We start from the raw sequence: 18,651 nt of genomic DNA, 5'->3' as shown, positions 1-18,651 counted from the left end.
TGGAAAAAAACTTAAATATCCAGTACGGCACTTGGCACCCTAGCTTAATGGTAATACCTCTCTTCTTTGATAGAGAATACAGAAAGGAGGAGTAAGGTTGGGTAGAAAAAACTTATGAATTTGTTTTGGTTTTGCTAAATTGATATACTTATGATACATCTAAGAGTATGAGCTAGCAGGGGTAGAGAGAGAGGGAGACACAGAATCCAAAGCAGTCTCCAGGCTCTGAGCAGTCAGCACAGACACTGACGCAGGGCTCAAACCCACAAATGGTGAGATCATAACCTGATCTGAAGTCAGATACTCAACGGACTGAACCACCCAGGTGCCCCAAAATTTCTTTCTTTTATTCATCTAATTATATAAGTCTTAAAATTATTCTGTCACAGTACTTTTTAGGGATCCCTCCCTCCTTCTCACTCTGTCCCCCTCCCTTCCTTTCTTTCAGTAGGCTTCAAGCCCAGCAAGGAGTCCAACACAGAGCTTCAACTCATGACCCGAGATCAAGACCCGAGATCAAGACCTGAGCTGACATCAAGAGTGGGATGCTTAACCCACTGAGCAGCCCAGGTGCCTTCTTTCTGTATTCTTACGATCACCATTCAAATTTAGGAAGTAAAGGCCTTATTTATTCACTTATTTATACTTTATTTATCAGTATTTACTGACTACTTGATATATTCTACTATGTGACGGAAACTCAAAAGTGATAAAAAATAGATATGGTGCTGTCTTTAAGGGACGGACATTCCAGGTGAAAAGAGTATGACGATACATAACACATAATTTGTCAATGGAGACACACGCTATGCTGAAAAATTTAAGCACCTAATATACTTAATGAAACTTTCCCACTAAAATGAGGAACAAGGCAAGGATGTCCCCTCTCACCAGCCTTTTACAACACTGTACTGCAATTCCTGGGTTATGCAATAGGAAGAGAAATGAAGGTACACAGATGACATGATTATCTAGGTAGAAAACCCTAAAGAATCAACAAAAAAATCTTCTGAAACTAATAAGCAAGGATTACAGGATATAAGGTTAACATACAAAAATCAATCACTTATCTATATATGTATATTCATAGCAATGAACAAGTAGAATTTGAAATTAAAAACAATACCATTTATATTAGCACCCCAAAAAATGAAAATCAGACATAAATCTAACAAAATGTGTATTAATAAGATATGTATGAGGTAAACTAAGAAAGTGATGCAAAAGATCAAAAAAGAACTAAACAAATGGAAGAAATGTTCCACATTCATAGATAAAAACATATCAATGAAACATTAAAGAGAGCCCAGAAATAAACCCATATAAATGTAGTAAACTGATCTTTGGCAAAGAAGCTAAGGCAATACAATGGAGCAAAGATGGTCTTTTCAACAAATAGTGCTAGAACAACTGGACATCCACATGCGTGAAATCAAGACACAGATCTTACACCCTTCACAAAAATGAACTCAAACTGGATCACAGACCTAAACGTAAAATACAAAAGAATAAAACTCCTAGAAGATAACACAGAAGAAAACTAGATGACTCTGGAATTTGGTAATGAGGTTTTAGATACAACACCAAAGGCATAATCCATGAAAGAAATAACTGATAAGATGAACTTCATTAAAAGTGAAATTTTCTACTCTACACAGGACAATGCAAGAGAAGAAGGCAAGCCATGAAGACAATACAATATTTGCAAGAGACATATCTAATAAGGACTATTATCCAAAATATACAAAGAATTCTTAAAACCCAACAATAACCAAACAACACAATTAAAAAATGGTCCAAGACCTTAACTGACACCTCACTAAAGATATAAAGATGGCAAATAAGTGTATATGAAAAGATGTCCACATCATGTCATTTACAGAAATGAAAATTCTAATAATGCAATACCACTACACACCTATTAGAATCACCATAATCCTGAAAACTAATGCGACCAAATACAAGCAAGGATGTGGAATGATAGAAACTCTCAATTACTGCTGCTGAGAATGCAAAATGGTATAGTCACTATGGAAGACAGTTTAGCAGTTTCTCACAAAACTAAACACTCTTACCATATAATCCAGCAATCGTGCTCCTTGGTATTTATCCAAATGAGTTGAAATTTATGCCCACACAAAAACCTGCATATGGAAGTTTACAGTTTTATTCATAATTGCCAAAATTTAGAAACAACCAAGATGCCGCTGAATAAATGGATGGATAAACAAACTGTGGTACACCCAGACAATGGAATATTACTCACCACTAAAAAGAAATGTGCTATCAAGCCATGAAAAGTCCTTAAAATCATATGATTAAGTGAAATGCCAGTGAAATGAAAAGGCTATATACTACATGATTCCAAGTACATGACATTCTGGAAAAGGTAAAAATATGAAGAGAGTAAAAAGATCACTGGTTGCTGGGGGTTAGGGAGGAGAGACGAATAGAAGGAGCAGAGGATTTTTAGGGCAATGAGACTATTCTGTAGGATACTATAATGGTGGATGCATGTCATTACACATTCATCAAAACCCATATAACATAAAACACCAAGAGTGAGCTCTAATGTACACTATGGACTTGGGGTGATGATCTCTTAATGTAGGTTCAGTGATTATAGCAAATAGAGCACTTTGGTGTGGGATATGATAGCAGGAGAGGCTACACACGTATAGGCTATACATATATGAAAACTCTCTGTACTTTCTGCTCCGTTTTGCTGTGAACCTAAAACTCCTCAAAAAAATAAAGTCTATTAAAAAAAATTAAAACACGGGGCACCTGGGTGGCTAAGTCAGTTAAGTGTCCAACTCCTGATGTCAGCTTGGGTCACGATCTCACAGTTCATGGGATCAAATCCCGCATCAGGCTCTGCACTGACAGCACAGAGCCTGCTTGGGATTCTTCTTTCCCTCTTTCTGCTCCTCCCAGCTCAAACATGCAACATACACACATGCTCTTCTCTTTCTCTCAAAATAAATAAATTTAAAACAAGAATTAAAATATGCTTCCAGTCAAGACGGATTTACCCTCCAGCATGAAACAACCAAAAACCACTCAAAACATATGAAATCAAATACTCCTATTCAGGACACATGGTAACAAAAGACACCAATCTGAGGACCTGGAAACAAATGAGGGGAGCCTTCTGCTTATACATTTTACTGCACTGAGAGTCTCTACACTGCAGTGTGTAGAGTGGAACTAAGGCTGAATCTGAGAGAGAGAGAAAGCTGAGAGTCTGGAGAGAAAACAGGAGCTAGAGTTCACAGGACAGAGTACAAGAAAGGAAAGATGCACAGAGAGAGAACTGTAGAAATCTGAAGGGGAACTCTCTAGAGTGTTCAACATAGTACTGATATGCAAATAAATGCAAGGAAAATACCAAGCACAAGGATTAGGGGAAACAATACTTGGCTTTCCTAAAGAAGTAGTGCTTATTCCCACCAGCCAGAGTGAAAAACCTCAAAATTCAAGCATCCTGGATGGAGTACTCAAAAAGGTTTTACCTCAGTAGTAGAAATACTCAGCCCAAGACTAAACACTGCTCTGGTCCTGTCGAACGAATCTTAATAGCAATCCTCCTAAAATCAAGCTGTGTCTAAGTTACTTACTTGTATCCCAAAACGAAGCTCCAGAATATTTCTAAGAAGACATATGTATCTATCACTCAACAAAGTAAAAGTGATATTTACAGTTTCTGATATACAATCAAACATAATCATGCATGCAAAGGATGAGGAAAATGACCCATAATGAGAAGGGAAAAAAAAAAAAAGTGATCAAAAGTGACCCAGATGTTAAGAACTATCAGAAAATGATATTAAAAGTTATCATACTTGTATTCCATATGATCAAAAATTTACACAGAGATATGGAAGATATAAAAAGGGCCCAAACTGAAATTCTACTTAAAAAACCCAAACTGAAATTCTAGAGATGAAAAATACAATGTCTGCAGTGAAAAGTACCTGGGAATGGGTTAAAAGCAGATAAAAAGAAAAAAGCAGGAAATCATTAGTGAACTTCAAGATACACAATATAAACTACCCAATATAAAACAGAAAATAAAGAAAATAAAAAATAAAGGATCAGTGAACCACGACACAACTTTAAGCAGCCAAATATGCATGTAATTGGAGAAGACAGAAAGGGACATAGAGGCAACATACAGGAAAAACACTTAGAATTTTCCCAAATTTGATCAAAATCATGAAGCCATAAATCCAAGAAGCTATATGAACCCCAAGTATAAAAAAAGTCAAATAATTTCAAAAAGGGAAAATCTTAAAAAACAGCCAAAAATGTACACAAACTACCAGAAAAGAAAGGTAACAGCAGATGCCTCCTTGGAGATAATAGAAGCAAGAAGACAGTAGAACCACATTGTTAAAGTGCTGAAAGTAATAATAATAAAAAAAAATTCCTGTCAACCTAGAATTCTATACCCAGAATAAGTATTTTCCAATAATGGAGGAGAAATAAACACTTTCTCATGCATACATAAGCTGAAGACCTGCATTATAGTAAACATTAAAACAAAGTCCTTCAGGCAAAGGAAAATGCCAGATGGAACTATGAATCTACCACAGGGGTGAAGTGCACCAGAAATAGTAACTACATGAGTAAATATATAAGATGTTTTCTTTTTACTGAAATATCTTTAAAGGATAACTGCTTTGGTAAAAACCAAAAAATTCCATGTACTATATGTAGTTTATAATATCTGTACAAGTAAAATTTATAAAAATAACACAAAGGTTGAGTAGGAAGAAATGAAAGTAAACTATTGAAAGAGTTTATACTATACATAAGGTGGTATAACATCACTTGAAATATGCTACAAAATGGATGAACCTTAAAAATATTATGCTAAGTGAAAGAAGCCAATCACAAAAGATCACATGTTGCATGATTCCATTTATCTCAAACATCCAGAATAGGAACATCTATATGGACTGAAAATAAACTACCTGTTTCCCAGGGCTGGTATTTGGAGATAAATGAATGTACTGGGGGGTGGGGGAGGATCCCATTGAAGGGTACACTCTAAAGTACCCTTCACTTTACTCTAAAGTGAAATGAAATATGTGAATTATATCAATAAAGATGGTTTTCTGGGGTGCCTGGGTGGCTTGATGAGTTAAGGGTCACCCTCTTGGTTTTGGCTCAGGTCATAATCCCATGGTTCATGGGACTGAGTCCCACATCAGGCTCTGGAATGACAGTACAGAGCCTGCTTGGGATTCTCTCCCTCCCCTGTCTCTGTCCCTACTCCACTCACGCTCACACTCTCAAAATTAACTTTAATACATAAGTATACAATAAAACCTTTAAAAAGTGTTTTTTAAAAGCAGAAAAAGAAAAGAAGAATAAAGAACAAAATAAGAAAAAAAATCAAAATAACAGATATAACCATATCAATAATTACATAAAACAATGTTCAAAGCTACTCCATTTAAGGCAGAGATTGTCAGATTGGATAAAAAAGAAAGACCTGGCAAATGCTGTCTTCTTGAAATACAACTTAAACAGAAAGACTCAAATATGTTAAAGAAAAAAAAAAAAGATAAGGGGTGCCTGGCTGGCTTAGTCACTAAAGTATGCAACTCTTGATCTCAGGGTTGTAAGTTCTAGCCCCACGTTGGATGTAGACATTACTTAAAAATAAAATCTTTAAATAAGAAATTAAAGGATAAAAAAACGATATAAGATTCTATCACTAATCCAAAGAAAGTTGGTATGGCTATATTAATATCACACCAATAGACCTGAACACAAAGAATGTTATTTCATAATAGTAAAAGAAGCAAATTAATCAACAAATAAAATTGTGTAAAAATGTATAAACCTTAAGGTAGCATTCAGATACATGAAGCGCGGACACCTGGGTGGTTCGGTCAGTTAAGCATCCAACTCTTGATTTCTGTGTCAGGTCAAGATCTCCCGTTGGAAGACAGAGCCCTGTGTCAGTTCAGAGCTGGGCGTGGAGCCTCCTTTCGATTCTCTCTCCCTCTCCTTTTGCCCCTCCCCTACTCATGCTTGCTCTCTCTCAAAAAATAAAAAAAGATGCATGAAGCTAAATTGGAAAGAACCGCAAGGAAAAATAGACAAACACAAATTATAGCCAGAGATTTAAAATCTTTTTCTCAATAACTATTATGGTAGAGAGTAAATCAGCGAAGATACAGGGGACTTGAATAACACTATCAATCAACTTGATCTGACATTTACAGATCATCCTCACAGACCATATTCTGGCCCATAAAGTAAGTCTCAATAAATGTGGAAGAACTGAAGTCACATTAAGTATGTTCTATTATGAAGATGGAATTAAATAAGAAATCAGTTACAGAAAAATATCTGGGAAATCTCCAAATATTTAAGAAGTAAATTATATACTTCCAATTAACACTTGGATCAAAGAAATCAAAAGCAAAATCAGAAAGTATCTTCAACTGACTGAAAACAAGAACACAATATATACAAATTTGTGAGCTGCAGCATAAGAAGTACTTAGAGGGGAATTTATAGCAATAAGCACCTATATTAGGAAGCCCAGCAGTTCTTAAATCAATGAGAATTCAGCTATTACCCTCAAGAAACCAGAAAAGAGCAAATGAAACCCAAAGCAAGCAGAAACAAAGAAATAATAAGAGGGCAGAAATCAAGGAAACAGAAAAACAAATGGGGGTGGGGAAGGAATCTATAAAACCAAAAGCCGACTCTCTGAAAAGATCAATAAAGTACATAAAAACTGGTAGCCAGATTAATTGGGGAGGGGGATGGGAAAGAGAGAGAAAGAGAGAAGATACACATTACCAATATCAGAAATGAAAGAGGTAATAACTATCACTAGATACTAGAGATATTAAAAGGATTAAAAAAAATCAGTCAACAAAGCAAATGAAATGGACAAATCCCTTAACAAATACAAACATCTCTTCAAGAAGAAATAGGTAACTTGAATATCCTATGTCTAATAAAGAAAGTAAATTTGTAATAAAAACCTTCCTGCAAAGAAAATCCAGGTCCAAATAGCTTCACTAGTGAATTGCACCATTTTAGAAGGAATAATACCAATTTTATACACATCCTTCAAGAAAACTCGGAGTGATTTCTTTCCTACTCACTTTATGAAGTCTGTGCTATTTTGATAACAAAACCAGATTAAAACATTAAACTAGAGTGCAATATCCCTCATAAGCACAGATGCAAAAACTGTTAACAAAATTTTAGCTGATCAGCTCCAACATTATATAAAAAGGATAATATATTATGACCAAGTGAAGTTTATCCTAGCTATGCAAGATTGACCTAAAACTTGAAAATCAAAAAATATTATTGAACATACTAAATGTAAAAAGGAAAGCTATGATTCCTTTGAAAGATAAGGAAAAAATCATTTGACAAATTTCAATATTCATTCCTGATAAAAATTCTCAGCAAACTAGGAATACAGGCAACAATCTCTACTGGATAAAAATATCTACACAAATCCTACACATCTTATGCAAGGCTGAAATGCTGACTGTTAACCCCCTAAGATCAGGAATAAGACAAAAGATGTCCACTCTCACTATTTCTATTCAAATCATGCTAGAGGTTTTTAGGTGGGGATAGATTAAGGGGGAGAGAAGCAGAGTATTCATATTGTAAAGGAAAAAATAGTCTTTTTCCACATGATTTCTATGTGGAAATTTTGACAATCTCCAAAAATCTACTAGAAATAATAAGTGAGTTAATATTACAGTTCTGATAAAATGTCAATATACAAAAACAAACTGTACTTTTATATAACCAGCAATTAACAACTGTAATTGAAATTTTAAAAAATTTACAACAGTATCAAAAATATAAAAATACCTAGAGATAAATCTGACAAAATCTATGTAAGACCTGTATGGTGAAAACTATTTAACACTGCTGAAAAAAACTTAAAGGGACATATGCCATGCTCATAAAATGGATACTCACTGACCTCATGTTAAGATACAACTCTCTCCAAATATAATTCCATCAAAATATCTGTCACCTTTTGTAGAGATTGACAAGTTGATTTTAAAATTCCTATGTAAATGCAAAAACGCAAAAATGCTTGAACAACTTTGAAAAAGATTAAAGCTGGAAAATGAACACCTGATTTCAAAACTTACTATAAAACTATACTAAGCATGGTATTGATGTAAAGACAGAGAAATAGGTCAGTCTGGTAACAGACATATTTATGATTTTGAGCAAAGGTTCAAAGACAATTTAGTAGAGAAAGGCTAATCTTTTCAACAAATAGTGCTGAGAAAATTAGCTATCCATTTGAAAAAATAAAATGTAAACTTCAATTCATGCTTCATAGAAAAATTAACTCAAAATGGATTACAGACTTAAATGTAGAGTCTAAAAATATAAGGTTTCTAGTGGCACCTGGATGACTCAGTTAGTTAAGCATCGAACTCTTGATTTCAGCTCAGGTCCTGATCTCACTGTGAGATCAATTTCCATGTCAGGCTCTGTGCTGACAGCTTGGGATTCTCTCTCCCTCTCTCTCTCTGCCCCTCCCCCATTCAAGTTCCCCCCCAAAATAAACTATAAAATTAAATTAAATTAAATTAAATTAAATTTTTAAAAAATATAAAGCTTCTAGAAGAAACCATTAAGAGAAAATATTTTTGACTCTGGGATAAGTAAAGATTTCTCACACATAAAATCAAACACATGATCCATAAAAGAAAAAGTTGATAAATTCAACTTCATAAAAATGTCAAAGTTCCTGTCTTCAAAAAACAATGTCAAAACAATGAAAAGAGAAGCCATAGACTGCAGAAAAATCTTTGCAAATTATAAATCTGATAAAGGACTTGTATGTACACTATACAAAGACCTCTATTCAATAAGAAAATAAGGAATTGAATTTTTTTAAATAAGCAAAAGATTTGAACAGACATTTCAGAGAAGACACATAGATGGAAAAATAGGCACATGAGAAGATAAGTCATTATTACTTGTCCTTTAGGACATGAGAATGAAAAGCACAATAAGCTATCACCAGACACACATCAGAATAGGTAAAATTGAAAAAGACGGACTCATCAAAAAGTATCAAATTTTGTACTTTTAATATGTCTTTATGGTATGTCAGTAATACTTCAAAAAGTTGTTTAAATACAGAAGGGTAGGAAAATACAGCAGTTCCCCCTTATCCACGGTTCTGCTTTCTACGGTTTCAGTTGCCCGTGGACAACTGCGGTTCAGTAGGAGATGATCCTCCTGACACATCATCCGAAGGTCAATAGCAGCCCAACACTATGTCACAGGCCTACATCATTCAGCTCCCTTCACCTTATAATGAAGGCATTTTATCGGCTCACATCATCATAAGAAAAAGGGTGAGTACAGTACAATATTTTGAGAGAGAAAGAACACATCTGCATAACTTTTATTAAATATATTGTTATATTTATTCTTCTATTCTTTACTGTTGTTAATCTCTTACTGTGCCTAATCTATACATTAAACTTTATCACAGGTATACTTGCATAGGTCAAACAATATATTCAGGGCTCAGTACTATCTGTGGTTTTTGAGGGTCTTAGAACAAGTCTTTTGTGAGTAAACAGGAGCTACTGTAAAGTGAGACAATGCTAAGACATTACTATTTCACATAGGTTAGAAGGACCCCTTGATATGATATGATGACAGATCAGAGCAGAAATTTGAAGAAAGGGAGGAAGACAACTATACATCTTGGGGGAAGAGTTCTGGCAGTAAAGGGTGCAGCAAATACAAAGGTTCTGAGGTAGAAATATGCTTGATGTGTTTAAGGAAGAGTAAAATGACTGAAGCAAAATGAATGAGGGCAGCTCTAAATACAAAGATGAAGTGAGGGGCATCTGAGTGGCTCAGTCGGTTAAGCGTCCAATCATGATCTTGCGGCTGGTTGAATTTGAGCCTCGTGTTGTTCTCTGTGCTGACAGCTCAGAGCCTGGAGCCTGCTTTGGATTCTGTGTCCCCCCCTCTCTCTGGCCCTTCCCACCTTGTGGGCTTATTCTTTCTCTTTCTCAAAAGTAAATAAATAAACATTAAAATAATTTTAAAATACAAAGATGAAGTGGTGGGACTGTTAGTGGGGTCACAAGTCATGTAGGACTTTGTAGGTTATTTTAAGGTCTTGCTTTTACTACTTTAAGACTGAAGTCACCACAGGGCTTTGAGCAGTGGGGTGGCATAATCTGACTAATGTTTTTAAAAGATCACCGTGGGTCCTGTCTGGAGCGTATCCTATTGCAGAAGTAGGACAAAAGCAGAAGACCAGAAAGGAAGGTACTCCAATGGTCCAGGTGAATGACAGTTGTAACTTCGACCTGGGTAAGAGCAGGAGGTTGTAAAAAATGGATAGATACTGGATATATTTTAAAGGAAAAGGTGATGAAATTTGCTCGTTCACAAGATGTTTGATTTGCAAAAAAAAAAAAAAAAGAGGAGAGCCAAGATGACTCCAGGTTTTTAGCCTGAGGAACTGAAAGAATCAAAACAGCCCCTAGCAAGGCTTTCTCTCTCAATTTCCTCCCTTTTAATTCATCCTGCACACTGCAGTAAGAGTCATCTGCTTCAACCACCACTATAATTACATTACTATTGGATTTAAGAATCTGTATTAGTTTTCTATTCCCTTCATTATCTTGAGGAGATGAACTACTTTCCCTAAAATGAAAACACCAATAAGTGTTTAGATTGGGGGATACAGATGAGGTAAAATCTATGATAAATATGGGCAGACTACTAACACTAGAGTAGCTAAAATGGTCCCCACCTCGTTGCCTTTTCTAGTGGGGAAGGAGATGTGGCTGGCATCTACACAAACATCATGGGTCTTTATCTCTAGTACCATCCCAAATTCCTAAGAACTTTAGGGAGTGGAATAATTATAATGAAAGAGATAATATATCATAGATCTATCATATATGCTATATATCACAACACATAATTTCACATATCATGCTCTCCAAGTGCCAGGCACAGCTAACACATTATATATATCATTTAAAATATTTTATAAAGGTTTCAAATGTCAGGATAAAGTCCAAGTCCCCTAACATTGTGAGAGTCTTCCCAATCTAAACCTAACTTCTCCCTCCAATCTTGCCTCTCCCTCCCCCACGCTTTAGCTTTACTCAACCACACCCCTCAACACTAGTCCTTTGAGATGTACTTTTCTTTCTGACTAGAATATACTTCCCTCTTCTATATCTACCTGTCTAAGTCTTACTCATCCTTGGGCCCTGACACTATTACAACACTTCCCAAAGAACATTTTTTCTGTGATCTAGATTAGGAGCCCCCTTCCACAAAAACCTTGCCTTTAAGTACTTCTCATACTATATTATGTCATCTGTTTATTTTTCTAGATTTCATCTAGATTTAGGGTCATAAAGGCAGAGTTTATGTCTGTCTTATTTCCCAATGTGCCCTGACTATGGATAGTTGGCATATAAATATTCTCAAGAAACATTTACTTAATGACTCACATCAAGCTTACGGGATTTAGAAATAACACCATTAGGGGTGCCTGGGTGGCTCAGTTGGTTAAGCGTCTGACTTCATTCAGCTCAGGTCATGATCTCATGGTTTGTGGGTTCGAGCCCCACGTTGGGCCCTATGCTGACAGTTAGCTCAGAGCCTGGAGCCTGTCTTCAGATTCTGTATCTTCCTATCTGACCCTCCCCTGCTCACACTCTCTCTCTCTGTCTCTCAAGAATAAATAAAAAACATTAAAAAAAAAAAAGAAAAGAAAAAGAACACCATTTAGAGAGAAAATGGTTAGTCTAGTCCACAACATGCTGGAAGTTGGTGGAGATGACAAGACATCCAAAGAGATGTTCTGTACAAGTTGAAAAAAATCTAGCCGAAGTTGGGTTGCAGAGGGTGGGGCTAAGGACACTGAAAATATAAGACATGGTGAGTAGAGAGACCAAGAAAAACACTGATCCAAGCACTGATATTTAGTTAAAAGAAAGGTAAGAAACAAGTGAAAAAATAAAGAAAGAATAACTAGAAATCTAAAAGAAATTAAAAAGCACAGTAATAAGCAAAGAAGACCATTTAAGAACGAAAACAGGAACATGTGTCAAATGTGTCAAAAGTGAAGTCAAGAGGAGGCCTGGGTGTGGCTCAATCGATGGAGCGTCCAACTCTTATATTTGGCTTGGGTCATGATCTCATGGTCGCAGCACTGAGCGCCACATGGGACTCCGTGCTGAGCTGCTCGGGATTCTTTCTCTCCCTCTCTCTCTGCCCCTCACCTGCTCATACGTACACACTCTCTCTCTCACTCTTTCTCTCTAAAAATAAGTAATAAATATTCAAAAGTGAAGTTAACAAAGACAAGATAGATAGTTGTTCCACCAGCCATAGGAATCATGTGTGTTTTAACTCCTCTAGGACCTAATACAGTGTCCAGCACATGTATAAAATTAATAAACATTGGTTGACTGAGAGAATAAATGATCAGAAGCTCATTTTTTAAAAAGTTAACTTGTGGGGGGTGCCTGGGTGGCTAAGTCAGCGGAGCATCCAACTCTTTGATCATGAGTTCACATCAAGCGTGGAGTCTACTTCAAAAAATCAATTAATTAATTAAATTGAGATAAAAATTAAAAAGTTAACTTGTAGATTAGAATGAGCCTAAATCTTCTGCTCAGGAATCTTCCCCTTAAACACATTAGCCAAGACTTATTTTACTTTTAAAATTTAAATAAAATTTCCACCTAGCCCTTTAATTTAGTAACTATATTTTTTAAAAATATTACTCATTTGTTTTTACCCTTTTAGTTTAAGTCTCTTTTATCTCTTTTATCACTTAAATAGGAAGTGTCAGTACAAGGGGCTATAGGTTTGAGAGTACTGATAAAAGAGCTCATACCTCAAGTTCTAGTTAGTACTGCACTGAGTGGTTCCTCAAACCAGATCACCTACACTGGCCCTGGAATCACAACTTACCAAAAAAATAAACTTTTTAGGTAGCTTAAGTAGTGAGCAGACCAGATTATCCTCATTAGAAGGTCATTAGACAAATCTGAAGACAATCTAAAGAAACTGCCAACATAATACATCATTTTCATTATAATTTAGAGTTTGTATAATATCAAGATTCAGAAAACACTGTGGCACACATTAGTAAGTCTGAAAAGTTTACTGATGAAAAGAAAAAACTTAAAGGGTTCAAGAGGATATAGTCATCTTAGGATGAGGTACAGCTCTACATATATAAAAGTAGAAGGAAAGATAACAGGAGATAAAGATTTTTAATACTTGAGATAATGGATATGTATATGAAAGGAGGCAAGAGGCAGAGGTAAGCATGAATTTAAAGAGACAGGATACGACAGATGTGGCAGAAGGTAATGAATATGTTGAAGCAAAGACAAGAGCTACTAAGAACACTGACAGACAGATTCCACGTCTCTATATGTCAATGCAGTCTTCAGCAATAAATGTGAGGGAGATGAGATCAGGGGTGCCCAGGTGGCTTAGTCGGTTAAGTGGCAAATTCAGCTCTGCTCATGACTTCACGCTTTGTGAGTTCAAACCCCATGTCAAGCTCTGTGCTGACAGTTCAGAGCCTGGTACCTGCTTTGGATTCTGCATCTCCCTCTCTCTCTGTCCCTTCCCTATTCATGCTTTGTATCTCTCTCTCTCAAAAATAAATAAAGATTAAAGAAAAAAAAACAGGAAAAAAAAAAAAAGGAAGGGAATGACATCTGGAATGCCTACTGGAAGTATGCCCAGGTAAAGACCAGAGAGAGAGAGAGAGAAAGACAATATGAATGAATATGAATGAATGCTGGGGCTCAAAGGTAACACATGTTTTACATGTGACAGTAACTATGATCAACTGTGGTAGCATTCTATCAAAAAGACTTCAAAGTAATATTTTTTGTTATCTCATATACTATGAACAGGAGTGGGAAAAATGAGCCTTCAAGTAAAAAACAACCTTATCAAGAGTGAACAAATAATGTGGCAATCACACAGTTGGCCCAATAATTTACCTGGTCATATCCATAAGGCCTCTGCTGTGGTGGCTGTGGTGGTCCAGGCTGTGTTGGTCTATAACCCCCATACTGTTGACCTTGTCCTTGTGGGTAGTTAGGATACTGAGGACCTGGACCACCTTGCGAAGGACCTGCAAAATAACACAAACAAAACAGATAAAAACAGAACTCTCGAAAGTTGAACTAGATGTTATTATGTTTTTATATCTAAACAAAAAAGGATAGTTTGGTAACTTGATCTTCTCTAATGCTTTTTGAAATAAATTCCAAAAGTTGTAAAAACGAAAATCTTGTAAGGATATCGCCATGTAGAAAATGTTTTGATTTGGTGTAACTAGTGAGCTATGTGTTAGTCATTAATTTTTTTCCAAGTATATAAAAGACAGGAGTTGTTAAGCAAGTTAATTCCATGGCATAAGGAAAATTCATCTATACCTCTAAGAAGAAAGTTAACTGCCATAAGCAACAGGTAAAAGAAAAAGCAAGAAGGGCCCTAGGTGGCTCAGTCAGTTAAGTGTCTGACTCTTGGTGTCTTCGGCTCAGGTCATGATCTCATGGTTCATGAGTCTGAGCACCCATCAGGCTCTCTCCCACTCTCTGCCCATCCCCTGCACACATGCATGCACTCTCCCTCTCAAAATAAATAAATAAACTTTAAAAATAAAAGAAAAAGCAAGAAGCAGATTCAAATTAAAATACTGATTTTCTGAATAAAGTTTGGGAATCAATGATATTTACATCCCTATGACTCTAGATTTACAATTGCAATCACCAAAGAATCATAAAGAGGGGCGCCTGGGTGGCTCAGTTGGTTAAGCGTCTGGCTTCGGTTCAGGTCATGATCTCACAGTTCGTGGGTTCGAGCCCCACGGTTGGGTTATGTGCTGACAGCTAGCTCAGAGCCTGGAGCCTGCTTCAGATTCTATGTCTCCTTCTCTCTCTGACCCTCCCCTGCTCTCTCTGTCTCTCAAAAATAAGTAAAAAGCATTAAAAAATTTTTTAAAAAATCATAATTTTCCATGAAATTCTAGATTAATATTTGCAATCACCAAAAGAATGCTTTATGCTCTGCATAAGCTTACTATCACAATATTTTCAAATCAAAACTGAAGAAGACTTGAAAAGCCACAGGTTGCATGTGAAAAAAACTTGATTCAAAAGTTACACTCTGTGTACCAATCATCTTTAATACTTAACCCATAAAAATGAATGATTTCCAATTCCAGGGATGGCAAGGGACTAATTTGGCTTGCCAAACAAATATGTCTGTTTCATAAATTCCACTACTGCCTATTGTAAAGAATGCTTTATAAAGCATAAGCTGAAAAGCTCTGACACTTAAATGTTTTCTATCATAGCCATTCAATATCTGCCATAAAAACACAAATGGCAGAAGAAAGTGTCAGAGGAGAATAAATCTTCAAGCATAAATTCCATCAGTCTATTATTTATTTAATTATTATACATTCAATTATTAAAAAGTTTAACTCTTCTATTGGAAGAAAGTATGACAACAGAAGGCTACAAATAAAATGGGAACATCTCCTTTGGGATTCCCAAGATCGAACAAAATGGCAGTTAACTACCCTAACCAAAAATACTACATTTCATTTACTCTCTCTTCCCACTGAAAATGTGTGTGTTAAATGAATGATTTTACCTGATTCAACCACATCATATTTGTTTTCATGTAAACACAATAAAACCAGAATACTCATTCAATACACAAATATTCAATGGTCATGATATGAAAATGCCATCTGAGAAGAGCAAGAAAGTTACTTTGTAAAAACAAGAAATCCCGGGATGCTTGGGTGGCTTAGCTGGTTATGTGTCTAACTCTTAATCTTAGCTTAGGTCTTGATCTCAAGGTTGTGAGTTTATGCCATGCTGAAGTCCACTTAAAAAAAAAAAAAAAAAAAACACCAAACAAGAAATCCATGGAATATTTCTAAAAAGAAATTTTTTTTAATGTATTTACTTTTGAGTGAAAGAGAGCACAAGCGGGAGAGGGGCAGGCAGAGAGGTCAACACAGAATCCGAAGCAGGCTCCAGGCTCTGAGCTGTCAGCAGAGAGTTCGATGCGGGGCTTGAACCCAGGAACCGTGAGATCATGACCTGAGCTGAAATTGGATGCTTAACTGACTGAGCCTCCCAGGCGTCCCATCCATGGAATATTTCTACAGTCATAACTCAAATTAAAGAACTAGAACGTATCATATCTCAATTAAAGAACTAGAACTTATCAGTTAGAAGTTATCAAATGCCTGGCTCCCAATACCTGACTAAATTTTAATGCGTAAGTTGAAGACACAAGAGAACTTCAACCTGATTTTGGTTCTGAGATTTGCTATGATGAATAGAGAGAGGTGCCCATAGTAATCTCAGAGCTTGAACTAATGAATAAAAATAAGATATTACTGATGCAAAAAAAAGACTATGTTAGCAAGAGATGACGTCAGATTAGTAAGAAGTTACTTCTCTAATGTTAGAACCACATTTTCCTATATAGAGAGTAGTGACAGTAGCCTAAAATTAAAAAAATTTAAGAATGCGATATCAAGTCTTTATCATTCCCCACTCCTTATCTAATAAAGTTATTTAAAGCCAAATATCCAGCTACTATAACTCTTATAGTGAGTTTATAATAAGAAAATATAGCTACACTTCCCCAAACTCCGTAAGATACATAACAGCAATAAATACACCTCTATGGATGTGTATATTGCTATTTAACCAAAGAATGACAAAAACCTTTTCTTTATGCATTCCAAATAAATCTCATTTGTACTCCAAAAATCAATGTTATTTTTCATCATAATGGTCAATAGTTTCAGAAATAAGTTTGCTAAGCAAATTATGTAGATATGCTCAATAATCGCCCAATTCATCAGTTTTCCAAGCACACACAAAGCTACTGGCTGGTCATAAATGCCAAAGAGGTTTAAGAATTCATTTTAGAACTCATTTTAAATGATTATATACCTTACCCTTTGGTAAATGAACCATCTCTAGTTTATGTGTCTTTTTAAATGGATTACCAGTTTACCAGAGAAAAGCATTTTAAATTACTCAAGCCCACAACAGACTTGAGTTAAAATTGTAAATTTTCAAAAATAAGAATTCTTAGAAAAAGAAACACTAACTATGCACGTCAGTATTTCAAAACAAAACCGCAAAGAGCGATTACCATAGCCCTGCTGCTGGCCTGGATAGCCCTGCTGGCCCGGGTACTGCTGCTGCTGGGGCGGGTACCCCTGCTGGGGGGGTGGTCCTTGGTAAGCATCTTGCTGTTGGCCATATTGTGAATTTCCTACAGGATAATTGGAGAAGAGGAAAAAAAAACCTGAGAAGTTTGCTTAATTAATTTTTTTACTCTAAGATGCATAGCCAACAACACAAGAACAAAATGAAATGCCATATTGATTTTTGAAAGTTAACAAAACAAAGAAAAAACTCAAACCAAACAGAAGGATTTCGGCCAAACAAACTGCAGTTAAAGCCAATTTTGCAAGGTTGAACTGCAGCATTTTCAGCGTCTCTGCCATACGAGCATTACATTTACTGGAACATCACAGTCATAAGATCATGACTATGCTAAATAAAATAAAAAAGACAAAATTAAAGACAGCTACAAGAGCACATACTAGCTACACAAGATCAGCAAGCTGTTTCCTAAAGGCACTATACTTATATGTAAAATTATACATATGTAAACACACACAAGAAAAAAATTGGATTGATGGATTTATGTTCAAATAGAAAATTTCCACTGAGGAAAAAATTATTTTTAAATGTTTTAGTCTTTTTATTGTTGTTAGAAATGGCAAGTCATGGTTACACATTTTAAATATTTGTAAGGAAATTATTTTAATTGTTCTGGGCTCCCTGTAACTGTCAAGACAGCCAGCAACTAGTATTCTACAAGAGCTTTGCATGGGTAGAAGTTGTTTATGCAAGAATTTTCATTCCTGTAGAAGGGGATATATATATGTGTATGTGTGAAGGTATATAGATACCTCCTTCGTAGTAATGTTGTGAGGAATCCTCATAAGGCCTATCGTAGCCTTGTTCAGGATACGACGGTTGCTGATAACCGTAATCATTATGACCTACATCAATTCGACAAGAGACAGGAAGAAACGTTAATGGCCACTGAGTGAAAACCCTAAATATATTTAAACTTTCAGATAAAACTGAAAAAAAGAAAAAGAAATGGAAATACATAAAAAATAATTTCAATTGCATTAGCCAAATATTTACCAATGTGATTGTTTTCATATTGAGATAACGTGCAAATTTTTTAAAAACAAAAAACAGTTTTAGAAACATCACACTTAGTCTTAACTGATAAGCCTCATCAAGGGGGGGAGGAGAAAAACTTCATCTTCAATTTTTTTTTTAAAAAGAGAGAATGAAAGCATTTAGGCCTTTCACATGTAAATAACTTGAATTAAATTAGAATGAACAAAGGAAGCAATTATCATATTTTGTCAAACACCTGTTCTGCTGGTCGCCAATTCCACAGCATATGCTAAAACAATGCAAAATATAAAAAAGCTCCATAAGTTTTTTCCCCTGAAAGAAACTGAAACAA

General features: G+C 35.6%; 1 protein-coding gene across 3 annotated transcripts in view; it reads right to left on the bottom strand.

Annotated features, from left to right (window-relative positions):
* The window catches only part of SS18 (SS18 subunit of BAF chromatin remodeling complex), an 84,527-nt gene that overhangs the window by 6,187 nt on the left and 59,689 nt on the right, over positions 1 to 18,651 (bottom strand). For 2 of the 3 annotated variants that reach the window (XM_029921532.1, XM_029921531.1), the window contains exons 8-10: positions 18,074 to 18,166; positions 17,245 to 17,367; positions 14,052 to 14,185 (exon numbers count right to left, since the gene is read on the bottom strand). In XM_029921532.1, the coding sequence (XP_029777392.1) occupies positions 14,052 to 14,185; positions 17,245 to 17,367; positions 18,074 to 18,166 (350 nt within the window). The remainder of the gene's footprint in view (positions 1 to 14,051; positions 14,186 to 17,244; positions 17,368 to 18,073; positions 18,167 to 18,651) is intronic. The other variant, XM_029921533.1, reaches the window with a different exon arrangement.

This window comes from Suricata suricatta, chromosome 14 (genome assembly GCF_006229205.1).
Source record: "Suricata suricatta isolate VVHF042 chromosome 14, meerkat_22Aug2017_6uvM2_HiC, whole genome shotgun sequence".
In the NCBI taxonomy this organism is placed as follows: domain Eukaryota; kingdom Metazoa; phylum Chordata; class Mammalia; order Carnivora; family Herpestidae; genus Suricata; species Suricata suricatta.
This window is presented reverse-complemented; position numbering and strand designations above follow the sequence as displayed.